The 23,003-nt window shown below is 44.0% G+C and overlaps 1 protein-coding gene and 1 long non-coding RNA gene across 3 annotated transcripts in view; both read left to right on the forward strand.

Moving 5' to 3' along the window:
* Window positions 1-23,003, forward strand: part of LOC142572961 (uncharacterized) — a 105,374-nt gene that overhangs the window by 72,707 nt on the left and 9,664 nt on the right. Inside the window, exon 2 of the mRNA XM_075682440.1 lies at window positions 1,714-1,861. Coding sequence (XP_075538555.1) covers window positions 1,714-1,861 — 148 coding nt within the window. The remainder of the gene's footprint in view (window positions 1-1,713; window positions 1,862-23,003) is intronic.
* LOC142572960 (uncharacterized) lies at window positions 12,411-17,738 on the forward strand. 2 transcript variants are annotated; one of them, XR_012826182.1, is made up of 3 exons: window positions 12,411-12,766; window positions 13,525-13,651; window positions 16,010-17,738. It is a non-coding gene; the product is annotated as an uncharacterized LOC142572960 (long non-coding RNA). The 2 variants fall into 2 exon arrangements; XR_012826181.1 differs by having other exon boundaries at window positions 13,525-13,638.

The raw sequence follows: 23,003 nt of genomic DNA on the forward strand, positions 1-23,003 counted from the left end.
GGTAGAAGGTAAATAGAGATGTTTCGAGGCAGCAAGAAAAAAAAAAGGTTGAGGAAATGTATACAAAAGTTCACGCACAAAAAGCATGTACAGCATACCTAATTAAATAAAGTAGGTTAGGTGACTATTTGTTACCGGCCAGTTTCAAATAGGGTGGCAATGAGTTATCATCATCGAAGCATGTAACAGACGTCCCGCGGCAGTACAGGATTGGTACATATAACTCACTTCGTCGGTGGCAGTACGTTGTGTGGCTGTATTGATTCAATGCTAGCACATTACCGTCGACAGTCATCGTGAAGGGGGCTCTGCAGCGGTTTCGATGCAAAAGCATCAAATGGCCCACTGAGCGAGAAAGCCGGCGTCTGTCGCGTGGACAAGGAAAGTCCTATTGGTTGTCACGCCTCCTGACGAACGCGCTTCGACTGAGCAGGGCGGGCGAAAGGGCACAGCTACTTCACGATGGGCACCAGGTGTTCAGTGAGGGTAGAGGCCATCGCCGCAACGCCACGTCACCCTTCCATCAAACCCAGCATGATGAAAGCGGTGATGTCACAATCGCCCAGGCTTACTCAGGAGCGCCCCTATTACATTTTATGGCAGTGGCGCAAGGTAGCATGACCTCACGATTCGAAGCTCACTGGCCTTCTGCTATCTAAGAGGCATTGACCAAGCGTCTCAGCAAGAGAGTTAAAAAGTTGTAGGACCGCTCAGCTGTGTTCAATTGGACATTATTGTTTTCGCAATCACAACTCATAAGTGCTTAAGTGTCCTAAGAATTTTTGATTGTTTACTTGCTTTTCCGACGAAATAAAGGTGTCGTCACCAAATGCCGTTATAAAGTGCGCTGCTTCACCGAGTGGTTGCCCCTGCAAAATGTCAGCAACGGACAGTAGGCAGCACAAAAATCGGGCGATAGGTGATAAAAAAGTTTCTAGGAGACACGAGCTGGCAACAAACCTTGGAAGTATTTAAAGCCAAGATTGAAAGTTTCTCCACAAAAATTCAGCGACACGACAACGTAATATAAGGCATAAAAAAGTGAAAAAATGGCGCACCCAAGCTTTATACAGCTGTGCAGAAAATACGACGTTCTTTGAACTCGCGTTCTGGTGCAAATCAGGGTTACGTAGGCGTACTTACAGTAAAACTCGACTGAAGCGCAAGTAATCCAAGCCCGCTAAGTACTGTTTCGAAGGGTCAATCGTAGATAGTTCTAGGCATGGTTCCTTACATGGCGACGAATTCAAATTATTACCTGTAATATCTGCGGTCGTTTTTCACAATTTGTTTGCTTTTTGTGTTCGAGCATCTTCATGAAAGCGGTGTAAGCTAAATTTTACTTTCGCCTGATCCACTTCCATCCACGAACTTGTTGAAAAGGTCAGCCCAATAGCAACCAGCATGACTGCGTCAGACGTCATAGTGTATGAATTATAATAACGTTCCCATTTTCATCGTTTCTTTTTTCTAGGTGTTCGTGTGGTGTAAGAGGCTTTCGCCACAACGCATAGCGAGCTCTGCTAAAATGAAGTTGGCTTCATCAAAGGAGGCGGATATATAACTAGCTCGTCCTTTCAAGAATACTATACAGTTGCTTAGGGCCATCTTTCGATATAGCATGCCGCTAATTTTGGCTATTTTTCGGGTGTGATATCTACTTGTCAGATACGATGAATGTGATCGCTCTGTTCGCTTGCCGTGTCTTTGCAGTGTCCATGGACGCCCGACCCGTGCTCATCCCAATCTTGTCCTCGGTGGTTTGCTTCCCTATCGTAGCGCTTGCTGTAATCTGCGCCCTGCGATACCGGGCCCAGAGGCTGCGCCGAAAGGAGCGCCTGCGCAGACTGCGCGGGGCAGGGTATGTACGACTATGCACATATTTTATGAAACATTACTTGTAGGGAGTGGCGCCGAGAAAGTATGACATTGTCTTGCATACGCCACTTTTGATAAGATATTGCGGCTTTTCATGCTAAATATTATTTGATGTACGCGACATCGTTGTAATCGTGGCGCAATAGCTTATGTAACGAAGCGTTTTCTTTTTGTCTTGGATGAAAAGTACGGTTCCGCATAATCCTTTCGCCTGCATGACGGCCTACCGTTGTGTTTCTGTGTAGAAACCCCTGCTTCAACTCTTACTCTGCTCCTTCCCCCCCTCCCGCCCTTCTTTCTTCAGCTCTTCACCTCTAATAATGCGCCAAATAATTTGTTCCTTAAACCATATTTCAGTTATTTTTTTACTCTCAACTCTCTGCAACGGAAGCAACCTCTCAGAGAAGACACTGGCGTCTTCTTTGATGAAGACGGAGACTTACGTCCGTCGGATGCGTTTTACTTATCTAAGGGCTGTGACTAAGCTGGCACGGACACGAGCTCTCGCATTACACGTTCGCAACCTCTTCTTCTTCTTTTGTTTTCAGCGCGTTCCCGCGGCTGCGTTACACCTGCGCGCTTCCAGAAGGTACAGATGCTGTGCAGGACGTCCGACCTGCTGGCCTTTCGACAATAGTACCTATCAGAAATGATGGCACAAGAGCGTCCGTGCCTAGAAACGTGTGGAGGAGGAATCAACTTGCTGTATTCAGCAGAGTCTAGGAACCGGCATTATGCGTGTTTAAACCGCTTCCAAAGCCACGGATAGAGCTTTTCCTGATACCAGAGTCGTTTGCGGAGCGGTTGGGCCAGCAGGGGCTGCTGCACGCAGCGGTCCTTCCCAAAGCTAAATTTGACATCCTTGCTAAAAGCTGTCCAGATGTTGACTGCTTGACTGCGGTTCCGAGGCCTGCTTCACTGTTAATGTTCGGTCTCCTCACTGCGGGGGCAGTAGGAGTGGTGATTATTGTACAGCCATGAGTTCTGTGTCGATCGCATTGTGTTCACTATGTAAGTGGAAGGAATATGCGCCTCATCATAGAGGCCGGCCTCTTCCTGGTGAAGGAGTTTTGATGTCAGAACTATGCGCGTTCGCTGCTTTCGTGTTGCAGTAGACTGTGATGTTCATGGGTGGTTCAGCAACTGGCTTCTCGCGCTTGTTAGTCGGCGACAACCTCTACATCAGCCTGGGTTCAGACGACTTCGCCCCTTTCAGAGGCTGTTACGCTTTTCTACAACAAGCTCTCGTCCCTCGCTGGCTTTCGTTGAGCTCACTCCCTTTCTCTGTGAAAACGCAGTTTCCATAGATGGTCGATTTCACCACGGGCTTGTGGCTGCTATCTACATCCCTGTACTACCCGCCGCGGTGGCGTAGCGGCTATGGTGTTGCGCAGCTAAGGACGAGCTGGCGAGATCAAATCCTGGCCGCAGCGGTTGCATTACGGTGGCGGCGAAATGCGAAACTGCCGTGTACCGTTTGCATTTACTTTGCCACTGCCCAGTTCCTTTATTACGACAGGGAGTCTTGCGTCGTCAGGGTCAGTATTGTTCACCTATCGCGGCGGCTCAATGGCTCGGGCTTTCTGCTACAAAGCGCAATGACGTGGTTTCGATTACGAGCTACAGCATTTGCACTTCTATAAGGGCGAAAAAAAAACATTACTCGGGTTATTATATGAGGTGGGCGTTCAAGAAAATCAGAGGGTCGAAATACATGCGCGTGGAGTAGTCCATCACAGCGTTCCTCGTAACCCTCGGTGTAGTCTCGGAACGGTAAACACCGCAATTTGAGAAAGCGCGAGTAAATGAGAAGTTTTAAGGCAATCATTACCGCATGCGCATGAGGGTACCCTATAGTCGGGACACTCGAGTGCTATTTATTCAATTTGACGAAATTTGGAGGCGAAAATGCGGTAAAGTAACGATACTCTTATAGCCAATAGTCATCTTACGTCGCACGGACGCCGCAGTGGAGGTCTACGGAGAATTTTGACCATCTGGGGTTACTTAACGTGCGCTACGATGTAGTACGTGGGCGTCTTCGCAGTTTGCCTCCATTTCAACTGCAATCTCGGGAGCCGGGTATTATCACGCAATTTCGAGCTCAGTTTACTAGCGCCGTAGGTACTCATCTACCCCGAAGGGTGACAGGGTAAGTTTATAGAGCCATATGAATGTGATGAGTCCAGATATGAGTGCAACGAGTCTCCACTACTGCAACTACTGCCACTCCACTACTGCGCAAAAGGTCAGACCACTTTACAGAGGTAACTTTTGTGAGCCGTTTCACTCTCTGCACGTCCGCTCGTACTTACCTGCGAAAGCGAGATAATAAATATTTACCACAAGATGCCCTTATAGCTTCTCCATGCACTTTAAACTTGCCTCCCTCTTTCAGAGGTCGAAAGAGAGACAAGCGTCATCGCCTAAGTATTTCCCGTAACCGCGGTTCCCTTCAGGATTAGGGCGCCTCGGTCTTCCTTACCTGAAACCTGCTTTTTTGCAGCGAAATTTCCGAGAAATCGCGCGTAAGCAGACCTAAGCCGTGCGCGTGCGCGTGAGCTATGCAAGGAAAAACCCACTTTCCAAGCATTTCTCGTGTTTATTGGTCGGATGTGCGGCGTGCACAGGAAGGACCGGCACAGTCGCTTTCCCAGTCGCTTTCAAAGCCGTAGGACAAACACACAGCACTACAGTTACGGAGAAGTTCCTGTGAATCTTAAACTCCAGGAGGTTTTCCTCGAATAGTGCTTCCGTTTTTCTCGGCGTCGGTGCCGCTCCACTGAAGTGCTCCTGCGCAAGTATGGGAACAATGCTGCAGGCGTATCGTAGTCACACCACGTATGCGGTTGTCTCACCGAAACAACATGAAGTGCCGTAAAAGCGGTCGGATGCCTTGCATGGAATAAAACATCTGTTAAAATGTTGACGTAGGTACAAGCGGTTCACTTATTTGTAAAAACGGCGAATGTTCCTTTTTTTTGTTCGTTGACTTTTGTTCGCACGCCTCTCATGCGACTAGTTAAATTCCGACTGATGTGTTTGCAGCGCTTGTAGAATATTTCTGCGTTTCATTAATTTCATTGCTTAAGTGTACCATTGCCCTGAAACGCCACCTAAGTTTCTTAAGTAAATATTTAGAATCTAACCCTCCCTGCGTGCCCTTTTCTGGGATGCGCGACTCTCACGCGTCCGCTGATATGCTGTTTTCCCGCATAGCTTCCGTCTCCTGCAATGCAGCTTCGCCGCGTGGCCTAGGGCCCGCGGCGGTCATTGTGGTTGAAGCGCAGTACGAGAGATGGCGCGGGTGTTGCGCTGCTAACGCCGCCTACTGGCCGTGTTACTTGCGAGCGAAAAGGAGAAAGCTCCTCTCTTTGGTTTGGGGGCGGAAAGCACCGCGGACGTGCTGCGCGTGCGCTGATGCAGGCTTCTGCGAGACCGTCTCGTGAGGCCGCGTGCGAACGCGCCACCGTTCACGTGACCGCACGCGCGAACGACCAGGCGTTGGGATCCAGCATGGGGCGAACATATTCGCTTGCTATCTGGTCGCGGTAAGTCGGACTTCCGCGATTTGTCGCGCACCCATCGGCATGTTTTGTGGATAGCAACTCGGCTAGCAGGCATTGATCTATGAAAGCTGCAATAAATGGCCTCGTGATTTTTCGCACTACTGTGTTGTCGTTCCTTTGTCTCAAGAGCACGGTTGAGAACCCCACATGTTGCACAACCGAGTATTTCGCTGTTTGATTTTTCTTGTTGCTAGTGAGTAAAAACTGGTGCCGCACGCACTGAAGAATCCGAATTTTTTACCGGTGACGCATGCAGCAGAGATACAGTCTTGCGGCAAGGTTAATTAAAATGTTGCGGCGTGATAGACGTATTGGCGCTTGCTTTATATGAAGAGAAAATTTCCTTCTTTTTTTTTTTGCAGGCATGCTTGACAATCCGTCAAAAATAAAGCTGCGCTTGTAGATGCCGAACATTGCATCTGTCGCGAGTATAGAGGTGTCGAAACAGATGTGTGGAGAGCGCTAAGCCACTGTGTGTTGGGAGTGTTGGCAAAAGTACTACTTGGAAAGCAGTTTAGCACCAGCAGACAGGTACAAGAAGTGCACAGTCGCACCGTGGGTCACGATAAATTCGACATTTTTTTTTCTCTGAAAATTTACGCCCCTTGTGCCAACTGTTTATACGCCCGCCGCACCTGCTAGAAACGCAACGCTGCTCCTTGTAAAAGGGCGTTCTCTTTATATGGCAAATCATGAGCCGCTGTGCTTGCAACATTTTTTGGCACTCCTTCTGATAGCTTATGCTTCTATATTCCTCCGACATATTTGTGAGCGTCCACAAACATAGGGTAATCATGACCGCCTCCGTAATTTCTAAATTTTACCTTCTCTCTCTCAAGTCAATCGTTTAATCACCTTTCCGTCTGTCCAATATACTTGCTTTCACATGGAAATGCCAGTTCATAGACAAACATATCTGTGCATTCGATGAATTGGTTCGGATGGCTGCTTGACCAAACAGGCACAGACTTGCGGCGGGGATCAATAAGCCAACGCTCCTTGCTCAGTTTATTAGGTGCAGAAAAAAAAAACTACATGTCGCATTCAGTCGACTAGCATTATTCTTGAGGTGGCGCACAGTCTCATGCAGGAACAGCATAACTGCAAACTTGTAGCGGTTTGTCGAAAAGCATTAACCAGAGGGCATATTTTTCTGCGGGACATACTGAGGATGCCCTCTGCAACAGTGACCTGTGACGCCTTCGGACATCCAGCTGAGGGCGAACATTCCGACTGCTTTTTTAGGAATGCGTACAATTTGTGGTAGAATGACCTCTTCGGGGTATTACTGACACAAAAATTAGCATTTAGTCGTTGAGCCAGTTTGGAATGAGCAGACCTAAATGGTAAGAGGGGCTTGTTAACTCAAAGTGATACAACATTGCAACCTTGGCGCCGGTCGTATAACTGAAGCGGAACATTAACTGCATGCCTTCGGCGGGTATGCAGCTTTCGATGAAGGATGGGTCGTGAATTTTCGGCTCTTTCAATCCTGTTGTGCTTACAATATTCCATTTTCAGAAGCTGTGACGTTTCACGTTGTGCGTCTTTGCAACAAAAATATTTGAAAGCACAGCGTCGAGGATAAAACTACAGCTTGAGACATATTTTATGTCTCTAGGATGCAATGAACTGTGAAAGCGGTTAATAAACATCCAGCAATACTTCATGTGTTCGCACGGGAAAAACTTGCGAGATCTTTTTTTTTTCAGTTTAGTTTTGTTATTGCGAAAAACTGAAAAATATGTACAAGTGTTTTGTAACTTTCCTGAAAAGAAGACACAGAAGATTGAATAGTTCTGAATGACTTAGGGATTCTACGGTTCAGAATGGTACTTGTGCGATATACGATCACATCGGAAAAACTATTGAAGTCGAATTTAAAATGACCACTCCCATAAAGATGTATCTTCATCCTATCGAGCCACCCTTTCCGTTTACACGTATACGACAACTGTACTTTTGTGACTTTTGGAGCCGTCGCTACACTCTCTAGTGTTCGAGAGGCAAACCCGTCGAAGCCAAGGCTTCGCTTGGTTTTCCTCTACATTATGCACAGGGTCACGCCATTGCTTAAAAAGATCAATGCGCAGTGTCCCTTTGCAGCGTCAGGCCGCGCCGCGTTAGGGTTTGGAGCGGATTAGATGGCGAGTGCTACTGGGCTTTCATCCATCATTTCTTATGGCGCGGATGAGGTAAATGCGTTTCCTGGGTAACTTCAAAGTATGCGACGCAGGCACCAAGAGCTTTGCCGAAGGAGGCTGCAATAGCGCGGTACTACTCAACATTTCAGTGTTCCCCCTTGCCTCAAGCATCAAAAGAAGCTGCCGCTCCCCTCCACCGGTAGTGACCGGAATTTTTATGCACAATGATTCTTGAGATATTCAAATTGTGTTTTAGGTAGTTCCTGTAGCCACAATTTTTTTTCAGTTAATCAAGTAATGTTGTCTGGTATAAGGTACCATGAAGCGCTTTTATCATGCGTCACAGCTAGCTCTAATATTTGCAGCTTTTGACAAGCACTCATATGCATACATGACCAGAACGTTTGTACGTCTAAAATCTAAAGATATGATCCAAGTACCCACTAACGCGCACATATGCTTTGTGGTATTTGTTTGTAATAATAGTAATTCATGTGTAACTTGTGACTCAATAAAACACAAATATATTTGCTTAGGTTCATTCTTTATGCAGTTTTAGAGCTGAATTGTTCTCGCGATCAGTTAACTCATTCCTTATAACCAGAATTGTGTTAACTACATAAACATTTTTGTTTCATCTTTTTATTTTAGGACGTACTAGTAGCAGCACACACCTTGATAAATAAAACTGGTTTTTTAAAAGGTAGTAATTTTTTGGAGAACTTATCAGAAATTGTGTGTGAAGTTTCGAAGGAGCATCTCAAAAAGGGCAAATAAAAGGATAATTCAAAATTTCTATGAAAGTACTGAAATAAAAAAAAATCTGATATATTCAATGGATGCGCATTACTCTTACTTTTTTTTTACTCAGACCATGAAAAGAATATGCAAATTAGGTGACATGCGCTTAAGCCATAGTTATGCGAATGCTATGCGGGAAAGCCATGGTTTTGGAAGCTGGAAAACGGGCATACGTCCGTTGTGCAGGTAGCGTTTCTGTGGCTCCTTGCAGCAAATGATTGGTTATTTCTTTTCTACCTTCATTTAGGCTCTTCTCGATATGGCTGTGAAGCTCAGGAGCCTCCACAACCTTCGTCATAACCGATTATGGTGCTGCCCTGGCTTCTCTCTCTAAGCAAGCTTGCCTACCCTTATGAAAATGGATTTAGAGTTCCTTTAGAACTCCTAATGAGTTCCTATGGAGTCAAAAGGGACTCTATAGGAACTCGCGATCTATAGAGTCGTCTGCATAGAATCTCTATAAGAAGTCTATAGAAACCTTTCTATAGAAACAAGTCATTTCACACACAATAGATGTGCAATAGAGGGTGTATTGACGTCCTATGTACTGAATTCTATAAAGTAATTTTTATAGAATGTCTTTAAAACTTCTAACGCGACCTGTCTATAGAATGGCTCTCCATTCGTTCTCTATAAATGTTCTATAGAGAGTGTATTGATATCATATGTACTAAATTCTATAAAATAATGTCTATAGAAAGTTTTTAACACTTCTAATGCGGCTTTTCTATAGACTGACTCTCCATTCATGCTCTATAAGCAGTCTATAGAGGGTTTATTGTCATCATATGTACAATATTCTATAAAATAATGTCTATAGAAAGTTTTTAACACTTCTAATGCGGCTTGTCTATAGACCGACTCTCCATTCACCCTCCATAAATGTTCTATAGAGGTCGTATTGACATTTTATGTACCAAATTCTATAGAAAATTTTTTATTGAACGTTTTCAGAAACGTTCTATAGAGGTCGTATTAACATCTTATGTGCCAAATTCTACAGAAAAAATGTTTATAGAACCTTTTCAGTACTTCTAATGCGGCCTGTCTACATCCACCATAATAATTCTATAGAGGTCGTGTTGACATCTTATGCACCAAATTCTATAGAAAAATTTATAGAACGTTTTCGGAACTTCTAATGCGGCCTGTCTCTAGACTGGCTCTCCATTCCCGTTCTAAAAATGTGCCATCATATGGCATATGTACTGAGTTCTATAAAGGAACGTTTATAGGACATTAAAGAAGCTAAAGTGCGGCCTGTCTAAGAACGGCTCTATATTTTCACTCTATAAACAGTACCCAGTATCCAGTGCATCGCTGGATTATGGGTCCAGTGCCGCGCGCTGGATGCATGGGGCGCTGGGCAAGCGCGGCGTACTGGGAGGCGCTGGTTACTGGTGCGAAAAACAGCTCTAGCGCGTTAAATACGCGGTGCCTAGACACCGTATGCATTTTTTGAATAGAGAAAGCAACAGAGAGCGTTTTAGTGCAATGAAAAACGAAAAAAAGAACATGTAAAAACAGAAGTGCTCTGACCAGGATTCGATCGTCGCACCTGCAGATCCCCAGCCTGGATCACTACCGCTACGCCACGCCAGCATACGAACACGGGCGGATAATTTAGCATACCAAAATCGAGAAGCACTTTTAGTTTCACAGAGAGAAGTCTTGCACAGACGTGGTAGATGCGCTATCGCCCAGCAACTAAAGCTCACGCCTGTACCACAAAGAAAAATTTGCTTTCCGTATTCAATAGTGTGCTCGGAAGTGCCATAACATCGACTTTCACTTGCGGTTGGTATTTTAACTTCGAAAAAAGTCCTAAATGAACCACCGACCCGGGACGCTGCATGAATGGGCTGTTACTGCCGATTTCGATAGCCGTTTCTTGTTCTTCACGCGAGGGGTATGCTATGTTTTCTTAGTTCAGTGATGTATTTCAGTCTACACGTCTGTCTAGTCATATATCTTCGTCAGAGAAGCGCAGGCTAGTGCTGGGAGCCTTCGGCGACAGCACATATACCTGCGTTTATGACGCGTCACATCGGCGCTCCTCACTTCTTGTGCTGGCACTGTAGACATGAAAAAATTGTTTATTTGAAAGCACCGATGCGAAATCTGAAATATAAAGTAATTTATCCTTGTTAGACTCCTTGATTCTTGAGGTTAGACGCGCCAATAGCGTGCAGACGGACTCGGCGGATACGCTATGCCTAAGCTTCGGTGGGGACTGATCTCGGCGCGGGTAGCTGGCGAAAGCTAAAATGTGTGTATTTGAGCCTCAGAACTCTTTTTAGTACAATAGGGAAAGTGGAAGCGCACGAATGGCCTCAGCCTTGTTATCGGTGCGATAATATCAAGCAGCGGTAGGCTTCGAACTCGGGGTCTGTTCGAGCGCGTCTGAACTACTTCTGGATTTCATGTCCACTCCACAACACTGCGACAATGGCGATAACTCCCAATCACATGTTACGTGCGAACTACTAAAAAAGCGGCATCCTCTGCGTTTGCATGGTTTCGTTCCAGAATTTAGCTATCCGCTTTGTCAAAAGGCAAAATGCAAAAAAACGAAAGTGATTTTCATTGTCACATGTGCGGGAATAAACAAGGCAGCTCACGCACCTTTATTCCATGCTGCGACACGAAATAGTTCTATGACCCTAAGATATAGCGTTATTTAGGACAAGAGACTAGTATGAAGTGATGAAATCGTATAAAGCATTTAATATTGAGCAGCGCTCGTCCTTGCGTACTGGAGCCAGCGCGGCACAAACACAACCAGCGGTTTCCAATGCGACCGTCTCTTCCAGTGTGACCCAGCTCTCCTATCCAGCGTTCTCACTGGTCTCGAGTGAGTCCCAGCGAGCGCCAGCGTACCCAGTGCGATCCAGTGCTTAAAAAAAAATAATAACAACGCGCTGATTTCACACTGGAAGGCACTGGAAGACGCTGGTTCTTGCAATTGGCATTTCCGAGGTTTTTTACTAGGAAGTAAGAGCATCGTTAAAAAGACACTCATTGACGAAGGCAAACATCACACTAATCGAAATTAGGAAAACCAAAGAAATATAACGGAAGCGCGCATTGTGGTTTATATCGCATATGCAGGCAAATCACAAAGATGTATACCGAGAAACACTAAGCAAAACTGCGCCTTAGCAATCGCGTCATACCTATTTGCTGGCATGCAGTGACTGCAGCACTTGGGGCGGAAACACATCGAACGCCGCCGCACATTTCTGGCACACACCACTCAAATGCGACAAATGCACGCTGCAGAAACGATTTTTTTTTTCAAGGAATCTTGAAAAGTCACGGACCACATGAGCGCGATCCGCGCATGATAAGCACATCGCCACGAAAGCTAGATAGGGAACACATAAGCGTAACCTGTGCCTCACGGGTAAAATTAAAAATCATCGTATATAAATTATGTTGCTGTGCGACGGACACAAGCGCACGGAAACATCACACACTGCACATGTGTACCTCCGAGGTTGTGTGGACAATTTCTGGGCTACATTTAAACGACAGCAGGAAGTTACTTCAATGAGAAACGAAGTGAGGGCGCATGTAGTGCAGGTAACGGCTGCGCATAAAGTCAGTTAAGGTTTTAAGGCCAGTGACCGAGGTTGAAATCGTTAAAATCACACCCCAGCAATAGCTTACGCAGGGTAAATTGTCCGGATCTTGAAGGCCATGCTTTTTGCTGACTACATGTGGCATAAGCGATTCAAAAGCAAGAATACTGCATGTAATTTATTTCTGCCCTAAACTATAGCACACAATATGAGCATGTCAATGTTTCTTCTTGTCTAGCAACATATGTATGTAGTTCGGCCCAAAACAGCACAAAACCTGCTGTAGTGGGTATTATTGTAGGAATCACGGAGGCCACAACAGCCGCACTATTATACAGACGGCGCTGGCAGCGTCGGTATTTTCGTATTCAACGCGACAGGTAGAATACGAAGATACGGCGTGTTGTAATTGCTCCGTCTTCAACGGTTGTTGTGCAAGCTGCATCGATGTGTTTGTTTGATCGTGTGTTATTAGGTTTGCTGTAATGAAATGAGACGTAGTTCGCGAGCACGAAAGTGCCAGAAGATGGCTTGAGTCTCGCTGTAAGCACGCCGTATGCGTGGCGCGCCAGCTAAATGTGGACCAACGATTTTCATGCCGTGGAGTGCGTTCCCTTTGTCTCCGCTGGTTGTCGTGGAAAGCTTGCTGGACGGCGCAAAGAAGTAATGCGTATTATTAGCGTGCCTCAGCTCGTCCACTACCCAGCGGCTTGTTTGCTGCAAGTAACATCGCAGACGCATCACTGGAAACTTGGAGAGCGCCTTTCGACCTCGCCGTACTGTTGAAACGGTAAGCAATCGTGCTAGCCAACTACACGTGCGTTCATCCGTGTTGTGTGTGCTTCCCGTGTCTGTATAGAGTGCCTTGCGAACGTAGCAAGTGGAACACCCACGTCAACAGTGAACCCTGTGCTGATACTTGCTACGCGCTGGTTGTAAAAATTGTGTACGCAACTCTATTGCCACAGTGCGGAATTGATAACCCTGATAAGCGTTTGCTTCCGCTGAGAAAAGTTTCGGAAATCGTGTTCACCTTGTGCAGCTGTGCGTGAGCTCCCGCCTGTCTGCTAAAGTTGCATAGTAACGACCCGTCTACCTCTTCATCGATTCTTTCTTCAATGACGTTTCCTCACTTATAAATGCTTCGACGTTGTGCACAATCTCTGCTTACGAGGTTTTTGGCTAACGAACAGTTCTAGGGAAAAAATGTAAGCCAATCACAGCTTGCTACTAGTACAGCTTTATTTCCAAAACAAGATTTGTTGACATAACTGACTTAACTAAACATGACAGGGGAACGTTGCCTATACTAAGTAATGGAAAAAACATTAAGATTAGATTGTAATCTGCTGCTACGGCGCGTCCAAAACATTATTTGATGTAGAGGTCCCTATTGTCATGACATTCGATAATTTCAAGCATTTGCTCTCTTTCCACATTAGTGCAGACATTGTTTTCATGACCCTTTTAGGTGCTGATTGCATGTTTTCACGATATCACAGCTTTATTGTGCCACTGCTATAAGCTAACATGGAACTCATTTTGTAGTGGCGAGGCCGTGACCCACAACATAAACTACAAGATCGAGGAGCCCCCAGAAATGCAGACCCTCTGGATATATGGCTGCAGCAGCATGGCGTGTGATCTGGATGGTCATGCCAGGTGTGTATGAAATGTATGTGTTCCAAAAAGGGGACTTGGTGTCATTCATGGTGAATTTTGTCAACACATTCCATACTGCAGCTTACTAAAGAGACTAAATATTTATGCAACCTTATTGAACTTGCTACCTATTTGTGTGCAAAGCCATTATGCCCACATTATTGTGTTCTGTATAAAACTATACCTAACCTTTCCTGATGTTTAGTATTTCTTTTGCGTAAGTTGCTTACCTGCAAGTTAAATATAATTTTTGCTTTGTACGTAGTGTATTTATGACTTTTTATTGTGGTTTTATTCTTTGAAAACTATTTCCTATGCTGTACCCCTTATTTGCATAATTTTTTTCTGTTTGTGCTACAATCTCGTGCAGTTTTCTGTGCATGTAGGAATTCGAAGTGTAGTGGACTAAATATGTCACAGGTCTAAGCACGTAGTGTGCACACCTTTGTTTATCATTGATATCTTTACAGTTACTTCTTTGTTCCCTTAGTAACAGCCACTGCGAAATACACATTTGGTGAGCTTTAATTTCTTGAAAATTAATATGATGGTCAGTATTTACTATGCTGCATTTACTTCAGTAGTACATAGGCACAGACTGATATGGATACCTTGTGACCTACACAGGATGCCTTTTTTGTTTGTTGCATTAGAAATGGCGGCTCACCCACATGTCTTACTATATATGTGGTATGCCTCATCGATTTCACTTGTCAATTTTTACAGTGGATGAAAATAGATGAACGATTGTAATCCAACATGAAGCCCCGTTGTGGAAATGTACGGCCAAGTTGGATGACCATACTGGTCTTTTGAATGAAATATGGTGGTCTCTTATACACATACGATACCGGCCAGTTTGCCCTATGTACACTTGACCACATGTGAAAGGGATACAGTACGCTGCCTGTGACACACACGCCAATTTTGGTGGTATCTTTCACCGAGCAAGCCTCCCTTGCCTGCTTGCCTTTCTCAATTCTCTTGCACACTGCTGTGCATATAGGCACCCCAACAAGAAAGGCTTGCTTAGATACCACTAAATTTGTCTTGTGTCTGTCAGAGGTAGTGTAGTCTATTCTTGTGATCATGTGTATATTTGGTCAAATGTACATGCAGCAGATTGGCCGGTGCCTCAACACGTGCCTAAGACAGCACCATAATTCACTCCCCGGATCAGTATGTTCGTCCCACTTGACCATGCACCCATGGGACTGGGGCTGCACACCAGATTTAGACTGTTCATCTGTTTTGTTCAGCTGCGGCAACCAATTGACCAACAAATTCGCTGAGGAATGCCACATAAAAAGACTGGGTCACAATCTGTTTACTGAATTGTCTGCAACCTTCGTAGGAACAAATTTGTTTGTTGCAACTAGTTTTAGGCACGTTATTTCTTGTTAAATTTTCTGCTTGACCTACAGAGCAGTTATGCAATCAATTTTCAAAGAGACATGATTAGTATAATTTTTGTTTTCTGTTTTTCACATGCCATGTTGCAAGAAGGACCCTTTTTAATTAAAACTGAATTAACTTTTCAATTGCAATTGGGAAGTCTTATCATTGCGTTTAGTATACATATCAGTGTACATACCTGTACTAGATTAGAAACTAATTGTTTCAATAACTCAAAAAGCACGAATATACTGTGTCCATTGTATCTGACAGTGACACTGCGACTGTGTTCCAAATACCACTAATTGGCCGTTATCCATCATAATTTGCGAAAACAACTTAAAACATTATTGTTCCCCATACAATGGATACTTACATGCATCATCATGATTGCTCCAGCTCCATGTGAGAAATTTATTATTGGCATATTAAGCATAGTACATACCAACTATGGCTAACAGCGGATGGAATATTTTGTCTACTGCTCAGCAATAGAAGCCAGTAGGTCATTCCCTTCTTTTCAAAAAATTTGTTTCCTATGGACAGTGTGACGTCTGTATAGGACTCTTAGCTCATGGGTGTTCCTGCTTGCTTATCTTATAAATGGGGAATGTGTTGTCATTGCAAGATGAGATTAATGTGTGACTAGGCTGTTGTCGTTTGGAGATGCTTTTTGTCATCAGCAATGATATTCTACTGCCAGGCACATTGGCCCAGTGCTGATGTCACAGTATCTTGGGAAAGTAAAGATATTGTCAAAAATGATTCTCAAAAGAACTGCCGCTGTTTGGCAGAGTGGTGGGGAGGTGGGGTGTTCTGCCACTTTTCTGTTATAATTTTTTTCTGAAATACTGAAATGAAACTTAGCATAATGCTACAACTATATAGATATTTGTGGCATGTTTGTGCCTGCTAATACATTATGGCTGAATGTTCATTACACCTTTTGAAAATTAATTTCAATTGTATTTTCCAGGCTCCAGCGTCGCCGTTACTAGACGGACCAAATGAGGCCAAAAACTAGCCTTTCCTCGCTCCTTTCCTGGGAAGTGAAATAGCAGGTGATCATGTAAGAATGAACTTGCAACATGTGAGCAGTAGCCAAAGCTCCATACAGGTCATGCTGGTGGTAGAATGATAAGACAAACCGCAATATTTATTTGTTTACTTATTCACTTAATATTTATTTATTCATATCTCGTGAATACTGTGCAGTTTTTCAGCAAGGAATCAGATAAAATAAAGAAATATCATTGCATCAAAGTAAACATGTTATTTGAAAAAGCATAATTCACGTAGCACAGTACCATGATAAAACATTTTCAGACAGCTAGTCTGCTTTTGATACGAATTCATGAAAACTGCAAATTTTGAAGAAACAGAGCAGTAAGGTTAACAAATCTTACTCATAACTAAAGAATGAGATCACATTTCTGTTGGACCTAATACCATAATTTAATCTGGCAAATTAGAGATACCATATGCTGCTCTAATATACAATCACTAATTTATGATTAGATGTGCGAAACTCTCAAACATTGCAACAATTTCATGTAAGCTGTAAATTCATCTATCAAGTTTGTTGACTTTAGACATAGCAGATGGAATCTGCAGAACTGTGATATCTCTTTCTGGCACAGAGACGGGGATTAGTAAGCTTCGTGGTGTTATTTTTCTTAAACCTGCCAAATAGTTCTTCCTGCAACAAGTTGAATTCTCAAATGCCACAAACTTCAAATTAGTGCTGTGGTTGTCTCAAAAGTATTTCTGTATTTTGGATGTATTTGAGTAGGAAAATTTACAGAATTAACGAACTTGTGCTAGTTCTTCTTTATTTTTTTACAGTTGCAAACTAAGTCCTTTTCCTTCAAGTTTTGCTATTTTCAGCAAATTTTAATAAATATTGATAGTTTTAATGTAAAACTATGATTTAAACTTTTTTAAATGTATCAAACCTCATCAAATTTGATTCCATAGTTGCCGAGAAAAACTATTTACTGTTTATGTGCATTACATAGGAGCTCCTGAGCTAAATCTCTTTTTTAGTCGTTGCGTGTGTCGGTCTGGTTTGTATTTCTCACCCTAATTAGAATATTGGCTCTGATCTCAAAATTGTTTCCCTTACAACGAAATACAAGCTTTTAAACTTTGTACGATATATGCTGTACTGCTCTATGATAACCACTGTTTGCCACATTTTTGCAGGGCCTGCGAGTGCTAATTTTACACATAAACATAGACTAATATGCTGTGTGGTTTCGGTATATGGTGTACTTATCTGTGAAAGCCATTATTTGCCACATTTTCACAGCGACTGCCAGTGTTATTTTTGCACTTAAACAAACTAAAATGCTGTGTCGTTTCATCAGGCTGACACAACATTGCAGTGCACATTCATATCAGTCTATTTTCAGGCTTTAGTATCCAACCGTTCAATGTGCACTGCTGGAACAGGCACTCCTTTTGCAGTTTTAATGGTATGGTTTCTTGTCCTAGTCAAGCCTGTTATTGCCAGGTGTCAACTGTAATCAAGTCTGCCACTGATTCTTTTACCTCATGTTTCGCGTGTTTGCACCACCAGCTTGACCTGAGAAGCATGTTGGCAGCTACAGTTTGTGTGTTGCAAGTTCTAGTCTGAAGCGTGTATGTCACATATATGAAGTATGTATCTAGTCTGAAGTGCAATAAACATTTCAAACTGAATACTTTGTGGTTGTAGCACCAATTATTTTGCCACTGCATTTACTGTAGTCCTTATTGCCTACAGTAGAACTTTGGTAAATTGCAAGTTCTTTACACGTATCGGCCTAGCTTTTATAGGCATTTGCTTGTAGGTAGTCGAAAGCAACTGCATAGAAATATTCTATAGAATTTTGTCTTTAGCGTCTCTAAAGCAACTCGATAGAAATATTCTATAGAAATTTGCCTTTAGCATCTCTAAAGCAACTCGATAGAAATATTCTATAGAAATTTGCCTTTAGCATCTCTAAAAAAACTCTATAGAAATATTCTATAGAAATTTGTCTTTAGCATCTCTAAAGAAACTCGATAGAAATATTCTATAGAAATTTGTCTTTAGCATCTCTAAAGAAACTCGATAGAAATATTCTATAGAAATTTGTCTTTAGCATCTTTAAAGCAACTCGATAGAAATGTTCTATAGAAATGCGTCTTTAGAGTTCCTATAAGAATGCGGTGGCCAAATAACTTTTGAAACTCTATAGGAAAATTCTATAGGCAGTCAAAATAAACACAATAGAGTTCTATAGAGAACATTCAAAAGACTTTCTAAAAAAACACATTAAAAATTTTTGTAAGGGTACTCGTGCACCTTTATCTGACACTGTAGCTGTCACGGGCCTTGTACGCTGTTTATGTAGTAAGTACTCTGCAGTAACCTGCGGTGCCGCATACCATTGTACAGTAGTGACTAAGCTAATTTGCGCAGGTGGTGTTAAGCAACTAGCAGACCAGACAACTAGTCAGGCTTCTGTGGAAACATGCCCTGAAATTTGCTGCGTGCTCTTGTGTGGGTGAGAACTCCATACGACGGGAATAATTTCTCATAAACAGTTCTACATGTACTATGGGAACGCTAAAGAATAAATACAACCCACTGCCGAAAAAAAATTAATAGCGTGTGCTATACCAGTCAAACAAATTACTTAGAACAATCACTCGTGTGCTATGAAACGATGTTGGAGACATCGTTAATGCAAGCTATACGTCAGAGCGGGAGGTTAGATAACCGACAAAAGCTTCTGTGTCTTGACTGCTGCATTCGTACAAAAATTACGCAGCAGAGTGCGCAAAAGCACGCATTTTTGCGTTGTTATCTTGGGGAAGAGATAAGAATAATGACCAATTTTATTGACGCTTTAATTTTCGAAGCTACCCATAGTGCCAAAAGTTGCAGAATCTGACCAACTGTAAAGGTGGCTGTCTTCATCTCAAAGGTGCATGTTGTTGCTTATAAAAAAGTTACAAAGACAGTGTTTCACGTGCGGAAAAGCTGTTGATAAAACATATCAACTTCCTCGGGCCAGGTAAGATACGAGTTAATTACATGCACATAAGTAGTGAATACTCGCGCCCGTAGGTTGCCGCAGCAAGCCTTTGTTATAAGAGCGCGGGTCGCCCAGACAATTAGATGTAGGTAATCCTGACTGCGTGCATACGAGAGTCCTTTGCGGTTTTCTTTTATGACTGACGTTCAAGCGTTTCTTTACTAGAGTATCTTTGAAAAGTTACGCATGCCAAGCAGCTGTGTGTTTCGTTGATGATGTTACTTTCCCGAGTTATGTCGATCGCCAAACTTCTTTGTCTTTTTTCACTTTAATTAAAGAATGACAGCTAGAGGCAAATGTTTTCAATGAAGCTAATCTGCCGACGCAGAAATAATCGCGGCCTCGCATCTCGCTGAAGCGCATTTTTGAAGGTTTTCGAGAACAGGAACTCCGCCGGAATGCCACCCTTTGTGACCCGAAGTATTCGTCCAATGGGCAGGACGTGTGACTCGGATGCTGGTTAATAATAATAATATTTGGGGCTTTACATGCCAAAACCACTTTCTGATTATGAGGCACGCTGTAGTGGAGGACTCCGGAAATTTTGACCACCTGGGGTTCTTTAACGTGCACCTAAATCTAAGCACACGGGTGTTTTCGCATTTGGCCCCCATCGAAATGCGGCCACCGTGGCCGGGATTCGATCCCGCGACCTCGTGCTCAGCAGCCCAACACCATAGCCACTGAGCAACCACGGCGGGTGATGCTGGTTAGGACAATGCCTCCCTGCCCTCCACATCGCACAGCGCCTTTTGCTATTTTGCCCGCGTACGTTTCAGGGAACGGTGCGGCGTGGGCAGCGGATGAGATTTCGGTTTTAACATTCCTCGTCAGTAGGCTAAATTGTGTCGAAATATTTTGAGAATGGCGTGACGCGCATGGAAGGAACCATTTGAGGCAGCATCCTTTTTTGTACGTTTCCTTATACTGGCAGTGCTCTAAAAAGTTGCAGAGGGACATAATCTCGTGCTTGACAGATGGGAGTGACGTCTTGTGAGGTGCAGTAACGTGCTAACTTAGTCTGGTTGGAACATGTCTGAAGGTGGTTCGGGAGGAGCGAACGAAGTATCAAACCGAGCTCCCCACCGCTCACCAGAGTTCCGGACGTAAGAGCACTGCACTGCACCTGTCATGTTTACTTATGAATAACTGTCTATAAAAACTCTGTATATCAAGTCTTGCTATCTTCGAAATTCAAAGCGCCTATGGCGTCCCGTCTTCTATGGTAAGAAATAGCGAAGGCGACGGCAGTAGGCGAAAGCTTCGCCTCACGGGTAGCTGACTATCTCGGCTTGGAAAAGCAAGTGGGACAGCAAGAAATATTATGATTTAAAAGTTATATCGTTCTTCTTGTGTTCCCTTTCAGTGATGTTGTACACGTTTGTGTACGCAACCTGTCTTGCAAGTTGTATCCCGTGTTTGCAAGGAAGAAATATAAGAAATCGTTATCGAATGCGTAGTGCTGTACTTAAAATGTTTTTTGTTGTTGAGGTTACCTTATTTGCAGATGAAGTGTGAAACTTAATTTTATCTACATAGTGCTAGAAAATTCACAAATGTGCAACATCAACTCGGCACAAGATTTGATGGCTACCTATAGGATCCTGTAATGACGTGTGATCAAAATGTATGCTGTTTAGCTAATTAAAAAATAAAAATCCAAAAGGAAAGTAATAAAAGAGACGAAAGAAAAACATGGAAATCGAGCTTATGGTAAACTGATCCCTCTGCATGGCCGAAATCTGCTGATAACTGTTATGCACGACCGTTTTGCTGATTGCACCATCAAATTTGAATGAATGTTCGGCATGCAGCGTTGCGTTAGCAATGGTGCAATAATAGATTTTGTTGTCCTTTCGAGCAATGCTTGCAGCCAATATTTAACGTGCGTCTGCCTTCCGAAACGGTGACTCAATTTTTTTTGATGAAACGTGACATGGAGCGAAATTGAGTATCGCTGTAATTACGAGGGCTCATCGGAACATGCACAAAACGTCATGCCACCATTTTTTTTATTTAGTGGAGTCTGCAGCGCATTGAAATACAAATTAGCAAATTTCACAATGCATGGACACTCCAATATAACTCGTGAATGCACGGCTTCAAGACATTCTTGAATTTCTATTGAAACCGCAATCTTTCTTTCATATTTGTGCCACGCAAAAGCTTTATTCTCCTAAAGATTGAACCGTATTGTCGGACTTCAACAGTTCTAGACGTTTCCTAAGAAGCGACCGTTTTTAATAGTTTCCTTCCGGTTCCTTTATTTAGGTAAGCTCCAGTAAAGTATGCGGCAGCAGGAAATTTCTAATAGTAAGTAAAGCAACGAACGGGGCTAGTTAGCGGACGTTTTTTATTTAGAACAATAACAAATGCGACGAGAAACAATAACTAATGCTTAGGACACCGCGAGCCAGAGCTCCAGTTCGCAAGACTCCAATTAAGCGCCCGCGCGGCACGAAAAAGGGGAGGGGGGAGGGGAGGGAAGGGTTCTCGTTAAATGAACCGAGCTATAAGCCGTAAGTCTCCGGGGACGCTGCTGGCGAGCTGCAGATATGATTGCACGAAGATACGGTTCGGAGTTGCAGGGACTCGCGTGTGGAGCAAGCTGCGCGTTCGCAACAAGACACTGGTCACCAGTCAAATGAGCGCCGAGAAACTTCCGGCATAAATCAGCGGCCGAGATCCGCTCTGCTTAAAGGGCACACCGGCCACTCGCGCAAGACCGAAGTTCTTTGTTACCACAGCCCCGTCTGGCCGTGCGGTTGCCCCGCGAACGACGGCGAGCGTGGTGCGTGCAGCGGCAGGGTCCTTGGTTGACACCAATTTGGGCAGGGCATAAATTAGAGGTTTCCCTCCTCCTCCTCCTACGAGCCGTGCTCTCCTTGTGGATTTTTGCCGTACTGCGTGCTGTGTGAACGCGGGCCCTTCATTGTGAGGTGAAAGATGTCGCACTTATCAGCGCTGGCGCGGCGTCGCTGGGGGGAAATCCGTAGCACGAGGGTCGCGTACACTCGGGCCGCCAAACGAAAGCAGTAAAATGCTCGGTGCTGCTCCTTGCGCGGCCCTTTACTCGAGCGCGCGACTACTGCGTTTCTAGGTGCGATGAACGGCTGGAGTGTCGGAGGCGCTTCACTGTAGCGTTTAATAAACTACGCTTTGAACTTCGACCTTTCGAGCGTAGAAGCGCTAATTACATGCAGCAGACTCCCTACGACAAACACGCGCGCGAACGAAAGTTTCTGCTATAAGCGACTGGAGCTCCGAAATTTTGGATTTGGCTATAAGGAGTGATTATCGGAATAAAGTTATTTTAAGGTTCTACGGGTGAACTATAGTGGGCTTGCTGTCGTGACTTCCCTTAACATATGCCCTGAAGCGCAGCATCGTAGACGAGTGCAAATACTCTTCGCAGGCGGGCGTATATTGGATTAGAACCCCGGCTAGGCAAAGGAAAACGAATCTGCGAGAGTTGAGTAGAAAAGCCGAGGTGTGCTACGTGAAAATGTCACCAAATTCTCAAAAGCCCTCTTAGGCAGCTCAGCGTTTGTGGAACGGAAAAGCACTCGCAATAAAATGAACTTGTGGAGCCATTTTTTTTAGTTATTCTATCTTTCCACGTAGGCACAGAAGCTTTTTATACATTCAGCTTTTCCTTTTCTTTTTAATGAAATGTCGCCTTTATAAGGCGGCGAGTAGCTTAAGCAAGAAACTGGAGCCGCGGAAACTCGCTCGAGTGCGCTTAGCGGCAACGCATTTCTGCCGCAAGAAAATACAAACGCAAGGTTTTAACGCGATAGCGTTAAGGAGCTCGTGTCGCAGAAAAGCCGGTGTCGTCGGCGTCGGTGTCGGCGTCGGCGTCCGCGGCGTTGGCCGTGAGCGATAAATCACGGCAGGCACTTC

This window comes from Dermacentor variabilis, chromosome 2 (assembly GCF_050947875.1).
Source record: "Dermacentor variabilis isolate Ectoservices chromosome 2, ASM5094787v1, whole genome shotgun sequence".
Lineage (NCBI taxonomy): Eukaryota > Metazoa > Arthropoda > Arachnida > Ixodida > Ixodidae > Dermacentor > Dermacentor variabilis.